The 18,101-nt window shown below is 51.7% G+C and overlaps 1 protein-coding gene and 1 long non-coding RNA gene across 4 annotated transcripts in view; one reads left to right on the top strand and one right to left on the bottom strand.

Annotated features, from left to right (window-relative positions):
• The window catches only part of DAAM2 (dishevelled associated activator of morphogenesis 2), a 111,644-nt gene that overhangs the window by 2,259 nt on the left and 91,284 nt on the right, over positions 1-18,101 (bottom strand). For 2 of the 3 annotated variants that reach the window (XM_060308307.1, XM_060308306.1), the window contains exons 15-24: positions 13,991-14,098; positions 11,629-11,655; positions 10,493-10,599; positions 9,239-9,323; positions 7,353-7,459; positions 7,129-7,217; positions 2,609-2,777; positions 2,325-2,432; positions 1,328-1,388; positions 14-145 (exon numbers count right to left, since the gene is read on the bottom strand). In XM_060308307.1, the coding sequence (XP_060164290.1) occupies positions 14-145; positions 1,328-1,388; positions 2,325-2,432; positions 2,609-2,777; positions 7,129-7,217; positions 7,353-7,459; positions 9,239-9,323; positions 10,493-10,599; positions 11,629-11,655; positions 13,991-14,098 (993 nt within the window). The remainder of the gene's footprint in view (positions 1-13; positions 146-1,327; positions 1,389-2,324; positions 2,433-2,608; positions 2,778-7,128; positions 7,218-7,352; positions 7,460-9,238; positions 9,324-10,492; positions 10,600-11,628; positions 11,656-13,990; positions 14,099-18,101) is intronic. The other variant, XM_030870821.3, reaches the window with a different exon arrangement.
• Positions 20-2,508, top strand: LOC132598142 (uncharacterized). Its single transcript, XR_009565889.1, has 3 exons — positions 20-313; positions 1,590-1,676; positions 1,771-2,508. It is a non-coding gene; the product is annotated as an uncharacterized lncRNA (long non-coding RNA).

Below are 18,101 nucleotides of genomic sequence, written 5' to 3'. Positions count from 1 at the left end.
GGGGCGCCCTTACCTTGGCCCTGGCTTCATTGAGCTGGTCCTCCAGCTCTGAGAAGCTGAAGCTGGAGACCGTGATGAAGTCGCTCATGACCGGGACAAACCTGTCCTTTGGATCCCATGCCTGGCGTTTCTGATATTCCAGCTCCTGAGGAGGGAGAGCCAAGTGCTGGTCAGACCAGTGCCAGGACGAGAGTCAGGAATGCTGGGACTCACCACGTCCTCCACCCTCCTTGCCAATCGCAGGACACTGAGCCTTCCTTTGGAAGAGGGTACACCCTGGGTCTCAAATTCTAAGGGTGGCAAAGATTGTGAGGTATCAACCAGTACCCCCTGCCTCTATGCTTCCCTCGCCCCTGCTGCCATATTTCTTTCTCTAGATCCTGCTACCCAAAGCGTGGTCTGGGACCAGCAGCGTGAAATTTTAAGAAGCAGGCTCTCAGGCCCCACTCAGAATTAGAATCTGCATTTTAACAAGACCCTTGGGTGATTTGTGTGCCGATTAAAGTGTGAGATGCATTTCCAAATCTCCCAGTTGATGTGATGCTGCTGGTTCATGGTCCACGGACCACATTTTGGGTAGCACTTTAAAGGGCTATAAATTAGAAAGCAGCCCCCTGCCCCGTCCCCCCACTGCCATAATGGCAACAAAAGGTTCCTTCTCATACTTCTTTCTCTAAGCCCACTATCCCCTTAACCGCCTCCCACATACACCCAGTGAAGATGAGAAGGCTTTCTAGTTCCTAGATGGGAACAAAGGAGTGGGCCACCTCCACACTGGGCTAGAGACAGTATCATCTGAGAAACACTTAGATCAGGAATAGTAGAGATCTGGGTCTCCAGCAAAAAAAAAAGTATAGCCCCTGGGTCCTCTACTGGCCCAGGCAGGAGGCGAAGAGACATAAGAACTTCTGGGGACAGTGGTCCCCAGTGTCACACTAGGTGTTACCGGCCCTAAGTCAGCTTCCAAGGCATGCAGATCCTCTGTCCCATCGATTTGAATCAATCTTAAACGTGGCAGATTTCTCATTCACTCCACTCCACTGTACAGTGATAGGCCACAGTCTCAGGTGGATGTCTCCTATTCAGTCTAAATTTAAGCCTTGGGTAATTCAGTTATCCTTTCCTGAGCACTCACTCTATGCTACAGGCTGTACCTGCTGTGCCAGCTGTTCTGTCGCCCCAGCCAGGAGCTTTGGGTCACAGAGATGCATCAGACAGGGTCTGCATCTGGGGGGGGGGTGGGCGGGTCCACCCTCTGGCCCAGTGACAGGCAGCAAACACGGGCAGCATCCCCTCAAACCCAGGCAGGCATAGATGATGTACTCACCACCTCGACTGCTCTGAGGCCCCTCCTGAGGTTGCCCACCTCCTTCTCCAGCTCTGCCAGGCTATGGGGGGCGGGGGGACACAGAGGGAGGGAGAGGAGCTGGGGTTAGTACAAGGCAGAGCAAACCCCAATGGCTTTGGGAGTCAGTGCACCCGGGTTCCAGCCCTGCTTTGGCTATTAACATGTCGCCCTGGCAAATCACGTCCCCTCTGTGCTCTGTCTGTGCTTCTATAAAATGACGGGTGAAACTTATGTCCTATAGATCCTTCTAGACCAGAAATGTCATGCTGCATATTGGAAGGTTTCCAACACATGGCCTCTGGCTTGGATTTATTTTTATTACCATCAGGTAATGCTCATAAGCTCTTAACGTGGTATCTTGCATGCAGTATACCTTTGATGTGTATTAGCTATTTACCTCTGCGTTTCTGCTTCTATTGGAGATGCTTCTATCAGCCTATATACGTTCAGGTCTGACTTCTCGCCTGTAGCAGATGCCCCTGGAGCCCGCCACCCCACCCCCGCCATCTCCTTGGACCATCCGTTGTAGTGGACAGCCCTGACTTCCAACCACTGAGCACTTTTTCTGCGGGCCAGAGCGTTACTGCCCACCCCCAGCCAGTGAGTGACAGGAGATGGTAGATGATGCCTATCTTACCCCTTGTGGGGATAATGGAGCGAGTGTCCTACACTGTCTCCCACACTCTGCAGAGGCAGGATTAAGCTCTGCTCGCCTGCAGTGGTAAGTGGCTTCACAACAACCCCATTGCCGGCATTCTCCCCATCCCTGTCACAGCTCCCCACTCCCCGCTTTGTTTCCTGAGAGAATCTCTGAAATGAGGATTTGAGAGCAAAGAGTGTCTTTCGTTGGGTTCTCCCAGAGCAGACCCCGAGATGCTGTTCATTCTGAGCCAGCTCAGAGCAGCCCCGAAGGAGGAAGTTTAGATGAGAGAGGGCGGGATCACAGGGAGAAGGCAGCCTCAAGAGGACCCCTTACTTGACTTTGGCGGCTTCTGGAAGGTGCTGCAGCTCAGAGGGCATGTTCAGGATGTCAGGGAAATGCTTCTCCAGGATCATGATCAGATAATGGAGCAAAGAGATGTTTCTGTGGGTGAAAGTCGGGTCAGGGGTACGGGGCCAAGGGAATTGGGAATGAGGGTCCGGCGGAAACTAGGGTGAGGTGTTAGGGGGAAGTTGTGGCATATTTTGGGAGGGTAACGGGGAGGAGGGGAGAGGCCAGGATGGGGTGAGACGGAGACTCCAGAAGCCGGCAGGTCGCACCTGTCGATGCTGGACTTGGTGTCGGCAATCTTGTTAAGGCTGGCCACCCGGAACCCGTAGGCGCTCCCACGCTGCCCTTTGTTCATGAAGTTGCCGATGGCCAGGACGACCTCTAGCATCTGCGCTAGACGCTTGCTGCGGATCAGCTCCCGGGAGGCCAGCAGGATGGCTGCGGGAGGAGGGACAGGTGATGATGCCACCACAAAGTCCAGAAAAGGCGCCGTTAAGTGTCAGCTTCAGAGGGGCAGAGGCTGTGCCCACAGCCCAGCAGACGATCTTCTCCACATCTACCTGCCTCCAGGGGAAGCAAACTCGCCAAAAGCCAATTCACCAAATAACCCTTTCTCAAAACGTGCCAACTCTTCCTAAGACTATATTGGAGGATGTATCATCTTTCCTTGCATATATTTAGACTCTTAACATATTCTTTCTGTGGATATATGCAAGAATATAATACTTTGGGCTTCCCTGGTGGCACAGCCGTTGAGAATCCACCTGCCAATACAGGGGACACGGGTTCGAGCCCTGGTCTGGGAACATCCCACATGCCGCAGAGCAACTAAGCCCGTGCACCGCAATGACTGAGCCTGCACACTAGAGCCCGCAAGCCACACCCACTGAGCCTGTGTGCCACAACTACTGGAGCCTATGTGCCTAGAGCCCATGTTCCGCAACAAGAGAAGCCACTGCAGTGAGAAGCCCTCACTCGCCGCAACTAGAGAAAGCCCGCACACAGCAACGAAGACCCACGCAGCTAAAAATAAATAAAAAAAAATATATATATATATATAAAAAATACTTTTACTTTTCTAAACCTAGTGATTAAAATTTTTAACTTCTGCATTTTACATACTATGGGACTGTTTCTGCCTCTTTTGAAGTGCTGAATTTTGTTGATCTTTTTGGAAAGAAAAACATCCCTGTCAATTAAATTATAACATCATCAATTGCAGTATTTTCATATTTTTGTTTTATAAGATAATGGTGTGCTTTGCAGTTGATGGTGTCTTAGATTTGATTAAATAGGTTACTAGACAGCCTATTGAATATCATTTAAAAGAATTTTCCAACCTTTAGGCATTTAAAAATTTCCCTCCAATTCCTTAAATGATACCTTTCTTGGAAATACAAACTAAGACTAACAGTAACCAAACCTTCAGTATTTCATTCTGATGTGGGTACTCTGGCCCTTCCTCAGTTATTCTGTATTTAATGGTGGATGTGCAGAATTAGGATACAAATCCTACACTGAAAATTTGGCTGCCAGTTATAGAATATGATTTTGGATTATTAAATGTGGTGGTGAGAAGATCAAACCATTGTATTATGATCTTTGGCTTCTGCCAAATTGAACATTCCTTAAGATGCTGCTATGAAGGTTAAATGCAAACCATTTGACTAAAACTTTGCAAAGCTCTTCAAAAGCAGTTAAAGTAACTGTAAAAAAAAAAAAAAGCTGTAAAAAAATGAGTAAGAGGGCTTCCCTGGTGGCGCAGTGGTTGGGGGTCCGCCTGCCGATGCAGGGGACACAGGTTAGTGCCCTGGTCCAGGAGGATCCCACATGCCGCGGAGCGGCTGGGCCCGTGAGCCATGGCCGCTGAGCCTGCGCGTCTGGAGCCTGTGCTCCGCAACGGGAGAGGCCACAACAGTGAGAGGCCCACATACCACACACACACAAAAAAAATGAGTAAGAGATAAGGTTGGTCAGCGGCTTCTAAACTGAAACATCTGCCTATTCTGTGACCTAAGAGTGGCAGTACTCTTGATGAATAATTGAATGGTTTCTAGTTTGTGTTTTTAAAAAATTCCATCTAGATTGGTTAAGTAAATTATGGTATATTCATACAATGGAATAAAACTCAGCACTGAAAATAAATAACCCACCGCTCCCTGTAATAACAGGGATAACTTACAACATAATGCTGACCAAAAGACCAGCATAAAATTATCTGTACTATGTTATTCCATTTATAGAAAGTTCAGGATAGACAGACCTTCAGAGGATTTGGAGGAAGTAATGTTTGAGAGGGGGACATGAAGAAGGGCTCTGGGGGACTGGAAACATTCCATTTCTTGACCTGCCTGCTGATCACACAGGTGCATTCGCTTTTGGATGACTCATCAATTAGGACTCTTAGGATTTGTGTACTTTTCTATGTGCATATTTCAATAACAAGTTGTTTTGGTTTTTTTTTTTTAAGTAAACTACTTCAGAGTTTCCGGCAACGCATACCGGTTGGGATAGTTTTTCTAAGGCTGATAGGCTGCTATTTGAAAAATCTGCAGAGGAATCCTAAAAATGCTAAAATGTTGGTAAAACAGAAACTGACAAGAGTTCAAAGGGAATCAGTGTAAATGGGAAAACTGCCATAATGCAATGCAGACATTTTAGATATAGTCATAATATATTCATGAATAAATTCATAAGCATGTTTACATGTGAAGCCATATTCATCTTGACTGTACTCAGTGCATATGTTCATAATGAGCGCCGGTAAATTTGGTAATGAACATGCAATGAACATATTCATAGAATATATTCATATATTCATAGAATATATGAATATATATTCATAGAATATATATTCATAGAATATATTCATAGAATATATTCTATATTCATAGAATATATTCAAGAATATGTTCATGAATATATTCACAGAAGAATTGGTAAATTTGTCAGATTTGATGAATTGGCCTTCGGCAAATTGACCCAGAGGCCCTGCCTGGGGAGGGAGGGATGCTGGGGACAGGGGTCAACAGCTCATCAACCAGCTGGGATAGGCCAAATCTTAGCTCTTCCAGGAATATTTCCTGGAAGAACTGGAGGGAGGAGCATGGACCCCAACCCCTGCACGCTCCTCACCTCTCTGCCCCCAGTCAAGCCCACTGACCTGATTCTGTCAAATACCACTTCAGCCACCTGCTCCCAAGTCTGGGACGGAAGAGACCTCCAGACCATTCTAGAACGGTAGCCATGGCGATAGCAGAGCGACTGTTACTTTCCTCAGCAGGCTTTGCCATCCCAAACGCGTCTCACTCTGCTTAGCTCGATATTAAAGGGAAGCTCTTTCCTGAGCGTGCACTGATGACCTCTTAGGGAGAGTTTAGGAGTGAGCTCCTAGGAGCAGGAAATTATCTGAGAAAAAATCTACCTGGCGGCTAAACTGCTCTGGTTCCACAGATCCAAATGACAGGCGATTGCTCACTTTTGCTTCACTGACCCAAGAGACACAAATAGTTGAACACATGCCTTGGGCTGAACCCCTTTATCTGTGCCTCACGCCCCAAAGGCAGTCAGCAGCAGGACTCACCCATCACCAGGGAAGGAGGTGCCTTCAGACCTGCAGAGTCACTGTTGAACCCTTTCCTTCCCCCTCAGACCCGTTATCTATGATCACACAGCCTGCGGACCCCTTGTTGCGTGCATGCACGTGCGTGGGTGTGCGTGTGTCCGTCAGATTACAGAAAACGTCAGCCTCTAACCCTGCCACGTTCCACCTTACCCTGGGAATCCTCCTGAAGCAGCTCATCAAACTCCAGGAAGGACCATTCTCTGGCCAGGGCCTCCAAGGGAGTGCAGGCAGCTTGGTGTCCAGCAGAGGGGGCCCATGCTCTGCTCTGCCCCCAGCCTGCCCCCCAGCATCCTGGACACTGGCTCTCTCATTCCAATCTGCTGATCCTGTTCTCACCGCAGATGAGCCTCACAGCCTCTCCTGCTTCTTCCCTCTGGGGTCCTCACGGCTGCCCACCCTCCTGACCACCTGCCCTTCTCCCCAGCTCCCTGTGCCTCCATCCTCTGCCATCCCCAGGCAGTTCCAGGGACATGCCCTCTGGGAAGTACTACAGGACAAGAGGGAAGGGATGGATTCTGAAGAACGACATCTGCGTTCCTATCCTGGCTCCACCACCTACCAGCAACACAGCCTTGGGCCACTAACATAGCCTCATCTTAGAGATGAGTGAATGGCCCCCGTAGCGTTGCGAGGACCACATGAGACCATCCACGTGGAGTGTTTCACACAGTACTTGGCATGTGGTTCTCGTTTAATTACAAAGTTCTCACCTGAAAAAGGTGGGAGGGGTTCCCAACCCCAGCAAATCAGATACCTCTGGGGATCCCGCTGCCCAATTTCCTACTTTCTTAGTAGCTCACACTTAAAATAACGTGTCCAAGGTCTTCTCTGCACCTAGGACCTCTCAAGCAGAGCAATCTGTGCCAAGAAGTGTTCTAGGTGCTTAATGTCATCGTCATTTTTTCAGCATTTCTGTTCCAGGCTGGGGCAGATGTCAACAGACTCCCCGCCTTGGAGAGCCTGCATGCCGAGGCACGGGGAATGGGGTGCGTGGCCGGCACGTGTGCACACGTACACAAGTGCATACATCTACAAAACTCATAGACTTACGTCTTGTCCTTGACTTTGGTTTTCCGGGGGCAATCAAGAATAAGGAAGGAGGTTTCCTCTGTGCCTGTCCATTGCCTCCCACCCCCAGGCCTCCTCCCCAGCCCTCAGCCATACCTTCCACTTTGGGCTTGGCCTCGGCCAGCCGCTCCTGGAACTTCTTTTTGAAGAAGAGGGCCTGCAGCCGCTGCTGGTAGTGGTCGATCCTGCGGACAGGGCGGGCTGCATCGTGAGGCAGCACCCCCGCCCCCCGCAACCAGCCCCCAACCCCAGAGCAGCTCCAGCCCCCTCCTTGGCCCGCCCACTGCCGCCGCCTCCTGGCCGCGCCTGCTGCCCCCGACCTGCTCATCTCATAGAGGAAGCGGTCCGCACGGGCCATCCGCTCTATCTCATGCTTGTGCTCCTCCAGGAGGTCAATGTCACTCTTCTCCGGGATGAACTTGAGGAGCTGCAAAGAGCAGGTGAAGGTCAGACAGGAAACAGGTGAGAAGCTGACATGGGGGGTGGGCAGCCCATGGAAGCCCACACACTGACCAGGCTCAAGATGGGGAGGGCCCCCCATAAAAGAGAGGTGCATCCTCATGGGGGTGGTTTATGTTTCACCTGCCCCAAGGGGACACAAGACACCCAGCTCTAGACTTCCTTCTTTTTATTTTAGTTTTCTGACTTTTTAAAATTGAGATATAACTTACCTACAGTAAAGTGTACTTGTTCTTAAGTGTACAGCTCAATGATTTTTTTCTTTTACTTTTTTTCTTTTTATTTTTTTTGCGGTACGTGGGCCTCTCACTGTTGTGGCCTCTCCCGTTGCGGAGCACAGGCTCCGGACATGCAGGCTCAGCGGCCACGGCTCACGGGCCCAGCCACTCCACGGCATGTGGGATCCTCCCGGACCGGGGCACGAACCCGCGTCCCCTGCATCGGCAGGCGGACTCTCAACCACTGTGCCACCAGGGAAGCCCGATTTTTTTCTTTTTAAACCAACTTTATTAAGGTATAATTTACATAAAATAAAATGCATCCATTTTAAATGTGCAATTCAATGAATTTTGACAAAACTATCCACCCACTGAACCACCATCCAGATTAAACTAAGATTTCCATCCCCGTAGAAAGGTCCCTTGTGCTAGTTCAGTAACCAAGCCACCCCCATCCCCCAGCGTAGCCTCTCAGCTGAACTCTATCACCTTAGATAAAACTTGGCTATTCTTGCACTTCATACACATGGACGCATGCAGCGTGTTCTCTCTGGGGTCTGGCTTCTTTCACTCAACATAACCTCTGAGCCTCCTCCACGTAGTTATTGGTAATCCATTTTTTATTCATTGCTGAGCACTATTCTATCGTAGGAATATACCACAGTCTGTTCACTTTGCTCCTGATAGACAGCTGAGTTGTTCACAGTTTGCGGGGTTTTATAAATAAAATTGTTATAAATATTCCCATAGTTGGTGTTTGTACCCAGTAGGACTGTTGGGCACTAAGATAGGTAGGTGTACTGCCAAATCGTTTTCCAAAATGGTTCTACCCAATGAGAGTTCCAGTTGCTTCCCATCCTTGCCAACCCCCAGCACTGTTGGCCTTTTCAATTTTAGCTGTTTAGGGGGGTGGATGGTGCTACCTCACTGTGATTTTCCATATTTCTCTGATGACTGATAGTATTGAACCATTTGGAAATTCTCTTTCATGAAGTACCTATTCAAGTCTTTTGCTCATTTTTAAGTTGTTTGTCATTTTTCTCACTGATTTGTGAAGTTCTTTGTTCTGAATATGAGATCTTTGTGACCTATACATAAAGCAAAGGTCTCCTAAAGCTTGGCTTGCCTTTTCACTCTAGTAATAGTGCCTTTTGATCGACAGAGTTCTTAATTTTCATGTCCAATTGATGGTGGTTTTGCTTGGTGTTTTCTGGGTTTCTCTTGAAGGACACAACAGACTGATGTGGAAGAGATTTGGGGGAGATACGGTTATGGGTCACTGCCTTTGCCCTGAGGCCCATGGCGGGGTGGGGGGTCACTCCTCATATATTTCTGGGGGCCTCAATCCCCTGAAAAAAGATGCAGTCTTTTCTGGTCTCTCCTCAGAAAGGTTGGCCCAGGGAAGTTTCTATAAACCTCTCCCTCACTCCTCCAGCCCCCAGCCCGATTTTTCCTTGACCTAAGAGACTCGGCCTCCCTGGGGGCCGTCAGGAAGGGGTCCGGCCACCCCCTAGTTTCAGGGGCCTCACCTGCTCCAGCATGTCCTTAGCGAGGTCCTCCTGCTCGTCCATCATCAAGATGGCCTGCCGGATCTCCTCGTTAGACAGCTTCAACCTAAGGCAAAAACCCCACCTTGAGCAGCCTGGCCTGGCCCCTCTGCTCAGGACAGACCCCAGACCTTCTCCTTCAGAAGCCAGTGCCCGGGCCTTCTCTCTCTCGCTTACGTTTGATAGCACTCCCTCCTCTGCAAAGCCTTCTCAGACTAAACTCACACGATTCACTCTATAACTCAATCCTGAGATACTTCAGTCTCTAGAGACGTGAGTCTCTGGTTTCTTGCTTGAGTCTCCATCCTAATGGATAGGGACATTTGGGAGGAAAAGGGCCATCGTCAGCGTAGACTGAGACAGGGCGAGGAGTTTCTGATCCGTCTCCCCATGCCGGAAATACCCATGGCATCTCCACGGGAGGATGGGAATATGGGCAGGTCACTAAGGGGGCAGTTTCCTGTTTCCTTCAAGACAGAACAGGTCTCAGTCTTCTGACAGCGCCTCGGGTCCTGCACAGCTGTTCCAACACGTCTTGCTGTCTGGGAGAGGGAGAAGCAACCCCCTACACACACGTGCACACACACACACACACACAGCCCCTCCAGATGCACACCCATTGGGAGGCCCTGGGGAAGCATTAAGGGGGAGAAACTGAGGCTTAGGACCTTGTGGAGAGGCAAGCGGGGATGGACGGCCCGGGGCAGCTGGGGCAGTGCTAAGAATAGTACGGGAGGCGGGGACCTCTGACCCCGGCTCTGGCGGGAGGCCCCGCACAGAAGCTATGCTGTTAGTGCAGATACTGCCCTGTTTGTTCTGCAGCCGCGGGAAATGCTTGGGGGCTGAGATCATGCTGCTCTGTGGCCTGAGCCGAGCGGGGCCCTCCACGGGCTTAGAGCAACTCCGCTGCCAAACGCTGACCAGGCTGGTCAGGGGCCGCGTGATGGGGCAGTTTCCTGTCTGCAGAGCCCCTCACTGCTGCTCAGCATGGGCTCCCGGGAGAGGGTTCGAGATCAGGGGCCCCGTGCCGCCCCAGGGGACAGCCAGGAGACGGGGGGGGGAGGCCAGATACTGCTATCACCCCATTCCTCTGCCAGGCACCTCTCTCCCCCAGGCACTCAGCTCCATCATATTTCTCTCTAGCCCCAGCTCAGGCCTCTGCTTCCTGGGGACCCAGTCCCTCCCACCTGCAACCTACTGTGGAGCAGGGGCCGTAGAGGCAGGGCGAGCACCTACTTGGAGAGAAGGATGATGCAGTTCTGCGCCCTCCGGCCGTCGATGACCGACAGCTCTTTGACCTTGCGCGAGGCCAGGTAGATGTCCTCCGTGGAGCCCAACTCTTTCTGCAACCGACAAGCCAAGTACAAAGGGTGAAGTGTGTGTTTTCCCCAGTCCTCTTTCTGCCTACCCCCTACCCAGGAGCCACCCCCGTGACAAGCAGGGAATGCTCCTGGTGTGAGCGGAAGAAAGAGAGGGAAAGAAAAAGACAGGAGAGAGAGAGGAGGGTGGTTAATATCTGACTCCAATAGGAGGCTCTGGGGCTTTACCCTGGGCTAGACTGGGTCGGGGGCAATAAGAAGACCCTTTATCAGAGACTGCCCTCTGTGGGCAAACTAGACGGGGAGTGACTGACCCCTGTGGCTGTGTAGTGTGATCTACACTGTGTCCCAGACAATCAACCCTTACCCCACCCCAGCCCACCCAGAGAGCCTCCCCAATCTTATGACGAGAAGCTGGTTCCAAATCCCCTTAAGGTCACAGTTCCTGGACCCCTCCCTGGGGACTTCAGGCACAGCCCAGTGTGCCCAGGGTAGAGGGCATCCATAAGTTCAGAGGTGGGGAAACTGAGGCACAACTCCCTGCAAAGTTCTCTCCTCTGGGGTTCCAGCGGGCAGTTCCCAAGAAATCAAAGATCCCCTGGCCTTCTCTTGGCCCCTGGTGAGATAGACAGGAGACTGTTTCTTCCTTTGGGAGGTCCTTCCAAGCACATGCTCCAGGTTGGATGACTCCAGGGGCTGCCACTCACATCACTGTCTTTGTGAATTGTGCCCCCGGAATTGTCCAGTGCCTAGCCTGTGCAGTCTTACAGGACGGCCTTGCCTTGGGCCTAGTGGGTAAGACATGAGACCTGGAAGCTTTCTCTTCACCCCAGTAGACATTCACCTCCACTGCTGGTAGGGGTCTGCTCGCATTAGCTCCCTTCCCTACATTTCTGCTTTTTCTTTGGGGACACTCCCTGACGCCACCCTGTTAAGATGGGTAAAAAGGCAGAAGGTAGAACTGACAAGCCCTCTCTTTTGGGCCCAGTACAGGGCAGCAGCCCAGCGCAGCGGTTAAAAGTTGGAGTGCCCAGAGCCCCAGGAGTGACTCACCTGATGGCAAGGATTAGTTATCAGCTCCTAGGCGGGTAACAGCCACAGCCAATAGAGAATTAAACATGCACAACGTTAGCCAAGAGGTCTGGGGACCCAAGAACAGTAGGAGAGACATGGGGAACCCCTCAGCATCTACCGTCTGCCCCACCCCAGTGAGACCCCCAGGGTTGGAGATGGAGACCTGCCAGTAGCACTGAACGGGAGCTGCAGACATGCACTCAGAGAAGCCAGGCCAAGCAGAGGACAGGCAGCCTCTCCTGAGTGCCCCGTGCCCAGGGGGACCACCACTCCCCAGTCGGACCAGGCCCCCGAGCTGCCCCACCCCAGGCCTCAGCTGCAGTTCTTCCTGCTCCTCAGCTGGGAATCCGCCCAGAGGGCATTCCTGCACCCCCGCATCTTTCAAAATAGGGGAGGAGACCCAACCACGACCGAACTTGAGCTGAAAGCACGTGAAAGTTGCATTCACTGAGACAGAGAAAAGCAGGCGTCCCTAAACTTTGCTCCTTACCCTTTGCCCCTTGTCTGTCTTTTGATCTCGAAGGGAGCAGAGGGGGCAGAGCCCACCCCTGGTCCTCCCTTCCTGACCCGGGTGAGGTTGAAGTCACTAACTGAGGACACGCAGAGGGCACAGAGGGAAGACCACGCTCATAGGCCCGTCCCTGTCCCACGCACCCCGGACCCCAAGACAAAAAGAGGAGGTGACCAGGGCAGCACAGGCTCTGGGTCTCCTGCCTTGCTGCTGTGAATTCAACACCCCAGAGTCCGGGCGACCTGCAGAGCGACAGTAGTGCAGGTGAGCCCAGCCCTGAAACAGGGTGCTGGACTGAGCAGGCTCAGAGAGATGAGGGGAGACAGAGCAGGGCGCTGTCCGTCTTCACTCCCCTCCACTCCCCAAACTGGGAGGCCCCAGGCCCAGCCTGTCCTAAACTCCGGAGTCCCTCTTTCCCCCCAGCCCCCACCGTAGCCCTACCTCAGGGCCCTGGAGACTGGGTGGGCCAGGCTGGAACCCTGGCCCGGAGGAAGACTCTCAAAATAGGGGGAGGCGTGTGCTCGCCCAGGACTGACATCCCCCCGGCACACACTCCCTCCATCCCTGGCTCGGGAGCACTGATCACAGGAGCAACAAATGCTCCAGAGAACTTCTTCCTGCCCCAGCCGGGCCGCAGCTGCTGCCTGTACCATGCCAGCTGGACATGGGCACAGGGCTTCCTGGAATTAGGGGTCAAGGATCAGAGGCCTAGAGCACCTACATTTAAGTTAAACAAACAGCCATCTGGTTTCCCTAGACCCCTAAGGCAGGGCCAGAGCCCCGCCCTCCCTGCACCCCTTTGGCTGGTCGCCCAGGAGAGTCACACGAGCTCGTGGTCCTGCCCGCCCTCAGGAAGGGTCATCCACAGCTCTGGCCTCGGCAGAAAGCCCTGGGGAGACCAGCCATGACATGCTGCCTCTGCCCAGGAGCCATGAGGGCCCAGACCCCACTCACAGGCACCTGGGGAAGTCCTCAGGGCTGGAACCTGAAGTCAGTGGAGAAAACATGGGAGAAGACAGCACAGCCTGGAGAGGAAACAACTCCCGGGAGGCGGGCCAGAGACGAAGCAAACACTCCGAGGCCTCTAGGCTGCTAATGCCCGGGTTGTACCTCGGAGGATGGCCCCCAGCTCTGCAATGCAGATTCCTGGGCCCTCACATTCACGGGAGGGTGAGGTTGGAGAATCGGCATTTTGGGCCAACCCAGCAGGTACTGCCTCGGGAGCACGCGCGTCCTGACACCAAGCCCTGTCCTGCCTCGGGAGGAGCAGGCTTGCTGGTCAGCCTCTGTACACAGTGTCTGCGGAGCAGAGCCAGGGCCTCTCTTGGCCAACCCCAGCCTCAGCCCCAGCCCCGCAGTGTGACCTGAAGCAGCTCCACCTTCCTTGAAACATTAACGTCCTCTGCTCGACTCTTGGGAGTGTTGGGAGACGAAAGTATAGCAGAAAATGTGGTGGAAAAGTTATAACGCCTTGTAGGTGTAGTTCCTAGGTCCCAGGGCCAGAAAAAAGAGCAAGGTCAACAGTGGCCTGGCCCTGCTACTCCACCTCCAGTGCTCCAAGACCAGAGAGAGACATGGACAACGTATCATTTCACCACTTGATGTGCAAATACAAACTAATACAATGGGATGTTTCCCCCTATGCACTGCACCCCACTAACTCATATCTATGTCCCCAGAAAGAACATGGTACCTGATAAAGAAAAAAATCAATTCAGTATATGTGGAAGGGAGAGGGAGGGAGGAAGAGAGGAAGGGAGGGGCTGAGGGTTGAGTTCAAGGGTGTGTGTGAAGTCAAGACTCAAGACGCTAGAGGGGGCAGGGTGTTACCTGATGCCTCTGATAAGCTGAAAACATTTTTTCAAAGTCCGCGAGGTCCAGGATCCGAAACACCTGCATGTCATCAATCTCATTCCATATGGTGCCAGGGACACGTTCCTAAGATTCAGGGAAGGGAGGAGAGCCCGTGGCTGACTCAGCTCCTTCATGATGGAGATGCGCGATGCCTCCCTAACCCCACCTGTCCTCCAGGTGCACACAGGCCCATAGCCAGGCTCTCAGACCTTCAGAAGGGGGTCGATTCCTCCCCCTCCCCTCCTCTTCAATACTCTGCTCCAGGGGAGAGGCCACAGGCAATCTCCTTCTCCTCCTTTTCACCTGGGGCTACATGTAAGCACATTCCAGAAATCAAGGGAGTGCTGGAGTGATGGGTGGGCAAGTATGAAAGGAGAGTATGAAACTCCTTCCAGAAAAACCAAACCAAACCAGTGTTCTCAGAGGAAGAGTGCCCACACACACTTGGGATCCTCAAATCTTCAGGGCTGACTGTATTTCCTGTATCTGAGGTGGTCATTTTCTCTCCCAGTGGTCTTCCTCCCACTTTTCCAGATTCCCAGAAAGTGGACGAATGCCAAAGGCTGGGACATCCTGGCCCCTTTTTAGTGACTGCTCAGGCCAGCAAGACTCTTCCACAAGTTCCCATTGGTCAGAGGGTGTCCCATCCCTCATAACTGGAATGGACCCAGGGGTTACATAACAAGGTCTCTCAGCTCAGGCACTGCCCACCTCTGTGTAGGATCCTTGCACTGAACCCCACTCCGGGGATCTGGGGAAGAGCTGTTGTCCACGCCAGGAATGCCCTAGTGGTCTTGTAACATCCCAATAATGGCTTCGAGGGCCAAGATGAGAGTCCCCCTCCCAGGACCCCTCACCTCGTCCAGAGCTTCACTGTCCTTTAAATTAGAACCTCCCCACCCCCCTCTGCCTGGGGGTAGCCAGGGACCTTCCTAATGCCGATGCCTCCTCCCTCCATCACCCTCAGCAAGGCTCTGAGAGAGAAACGTATCCTTCACTTACTTTTATTTTCTTAAACTCTGGAAAGGGGAGGCGAGGCCAGAGCAGGGCGGGTGGGGACATTCCTGTGGCCTTCCTAAGGCCAGGGACCCTCTCGTGGAATGCTGGGCTGGGAAGCTCGGAGCAGCAAGGGATGCAGGCAACCGGCCAATCCCAACACAGACGCATTCTTCTCATGGCAGAAACAACGTGTGTGTGTGTGTGTGTGTGTGTGTGTGTGTGTGTGTGTGTGTGTGTGTGTGTGTGTGTGTGTGTGTGTGTGTGTGTGTGTGTGTGTGTGTGTGTGTGTGTGTGTGTGTGTGTGTGTGTGTGTGTGTGTGTGTGTGTGTGTACACACAGGAGCATGTGTGGGTCAGGGGAAGGGAGCTGGGATGAGGAACCAGACTGCTAGACAGAAAGAAGATGGGAAGGGGAATCGGACCGGGGCAGGGTGGAGGTGGGTGCAGAGGGAAGGCCCGTAGAGGTGAAGCTTCCCACTGCTCTTATTCTCAGTGAGGCCAGGATGAGAAGGAAAAGGGCTGGAATGACAGAGCTGGATGTTCAACATCCGGAAGAGCTTCCCCTGAGACAACAGACAACCCAGGATCCCCCTCACTGTCTCCCAAACACTCTCCCTTCGCCATGGTCACCAGAAGGACCTGCGACCCTTCTTGAAGGTGCAGCTGAGGTCTGAGGCCAGAGAGATGTACATCCGTTCCTAACATCCCCTACATCCTAAAGATGCGCCCACCTCATACAATCATTCTTGAATTTTTATACCCCTCTGGCCGAGACCTCACCACTCCCAGTCTAGATTCCTGGGGCTTCTGCCCCTCTAGAGACATCCTTTACAAGCCAGAGAACTCTTTCTCGAAAGCACATTTCATTACATTTCCCTCCTCGAGCATTTGGGGTCAGACAGCCCCTAAGTGAAGCTGTTGGCAAACAGAGAGGTTCTCTTCTCTTCCCATGTCCCATGAAAGGAAACCGAGTCTCAATGACATCTACCTAACTGAACTGGATGAGGATTAAGGGAGAGAACACACTTAAAGCACACATGGTAGTCCCACGAATAATAACTCATCTAATATTCTTATTTTAAAGGTTTTCTATGTGTCAGTCACTGTTCCAAGTAATTTGTATGTATTAAGTCAATTCTCACAACAACACTTTGATCTGGTTATCGTAATTACCCCCATTTTGCAGATTGGGAAACTACAGCCCAAATGACGAAATAACCTGAATTTAGTCATTCAACTCAAAGACTGGGACTGGGATGATAAGTTCACTAATATGACTCGAAGCCCCGCCTCCCTCACCCCTGCTGCTACATCTCCCACAAGGGCTCCTCAACATGTGCTCCATCAAACCTGGACTTTCCAGTCTAGGAATGAGACTCCGGCCTGCTCCGGGCCCCCGAGGAATTGATATAGGCTTTATTATTACTGGACCCCAGAGAAAACCCTAAGCACAAAGCTCTTTAAGATGAAAATCTTACAAAAACATTAGGTGCCCTGTTTGCTTTCCTTAATTGTTGAGATGCCTAATCAACCCTTCATTACATGTTTAAAACCTTAAATGATAAGTTGTAAGCACAGGAAGCAAAAACAAAATTCTTTCTTTTTTTTTTTTTAAACCACAATTTAAAAAAATATTATTTCTGATCATGAACAGTGAATGTTTCCACACCGCCTACGACCTTTGGTTCTGCAGAGCTGCTTGCCTGCCCGTATGCAGCTGGCCTTTCTGGCTGGCCTTGTGACCACGGAGAAGTATCCACAGGGCAGAGCTGTGTGATGCAGTTGTTACGAACTTTAACAATGTCCCTTCAAAATGCTGCTAGCAGGTGGCTCCACAATTTGAATAACTCAGACTGGAAATGTTATCAGAAGCCCAGGAGGCAATGAATGGGCTATATTCATGCTTCGTCTTTCCACTTAGATAACAAAACCAGAGGTAGAAGGAATCAGAGATCATCTCGCAGACAAGCAAACAGGTATGAAACGAACGATTTCCGCAGATCACACCGTTAGTTAGAGCCAAACCTGATTTGGTTAGAGGTTAGAACCTCTCCTGCAACCCATCCCCAGGACCTCAGGGTGTTTCCTTGGACACACTTCCTAATTGCCAGATGCAAAGCTCTTTCAGGGCAACGTTATGTCTCACCTTTTATTATTATCCATCACAGCCCCCAGCAGAAAGCTTTACACAAAGCAGGCCTCAGACTGACGGGCTAACTGGTCTACCACCAGGAGAAGGCACCTAGCAAACTAGCCGACCATCTACTTAGCAACCTGTGTCTCCTCCCACTCTAAGTCTCCACTGGAGCTAAGTTAAGCTCACAGAGTGGTATGGTAATGAATTCCCCAAGAATTAGTCCCCTGGCCCCATACAAGGTCAGAGGGCGTCCATCAGTCCCAGCTCCAGACTGTTTTTGGAGGGTGAACGTGAGTCAGGCTAACTGAGGCCAGTTCTCTTGTATCTATTTACCTCAAGGATGAAGCCACTGGTCCTCTTATAGTACAGCACCAGAGCAGTGCTTGGCCCAGGCTGGAACTGGCCTTCAATTGCCAGGGGTCCAACGTGACCCAGGGCATCTCTACTCTACACTCATGAGAATCCAATAGAGGAATCAACTCCCACATGTGGGCCTGGGATGGGTGGTTCTTCGTGGATGATATTCAGGAAGGCCTCTCACTGCTGAGCAGTCTAGAAAAGTAGCCAGTGTTTGCACCTTCCCCTGGGAGGATGCCAGAATGGCTGCACCTTGATATCAAACTCTTCATTGCCCCTGCCCTGCTACCCTGTCACGGCCTCATCATTTCAGTCCATCTCTAGACCCGGGCCCAAGATCTTCACCTATATGTTCCACCCTTTTCCTCAAATCAACCCAATCCTTAACATTCTAGCCAAGCCCTTGTCTCGTCTAGAAAGCACCCCGCTTGGCCCTGTATTACTCCAGTAACCCTCAGCACACTCATATTCCGTTTGTAGGTGGCTCTGCCAATGTGAGCATCACCGCATGCCAAGCCATCGCCTCCCTGTGCTCTGGCAGCAGCAGCCCCATCTTCTGCGTCCACTGTGCCTACCCTCACTCCCATCAAAGAGA

The sequence above is a fragment of the Globicephala melas genome, chromosome 11, assembly GCF_963455315.2.
Source record: "Globicephala melas chromosome 11, mGloMel1.2, whole genome shotgun sequence".
Lineage (NCBI taxonomy): Eukaryota > Metazoa > Chordata > Mammalia > Artiodactyla > Delphinidae > Globicephala > Globicephala melas.
Note: the sequence above shows the minus strand (reverse complement) of the source record. Positions and strands in the feature narration are given on the sequence as shown.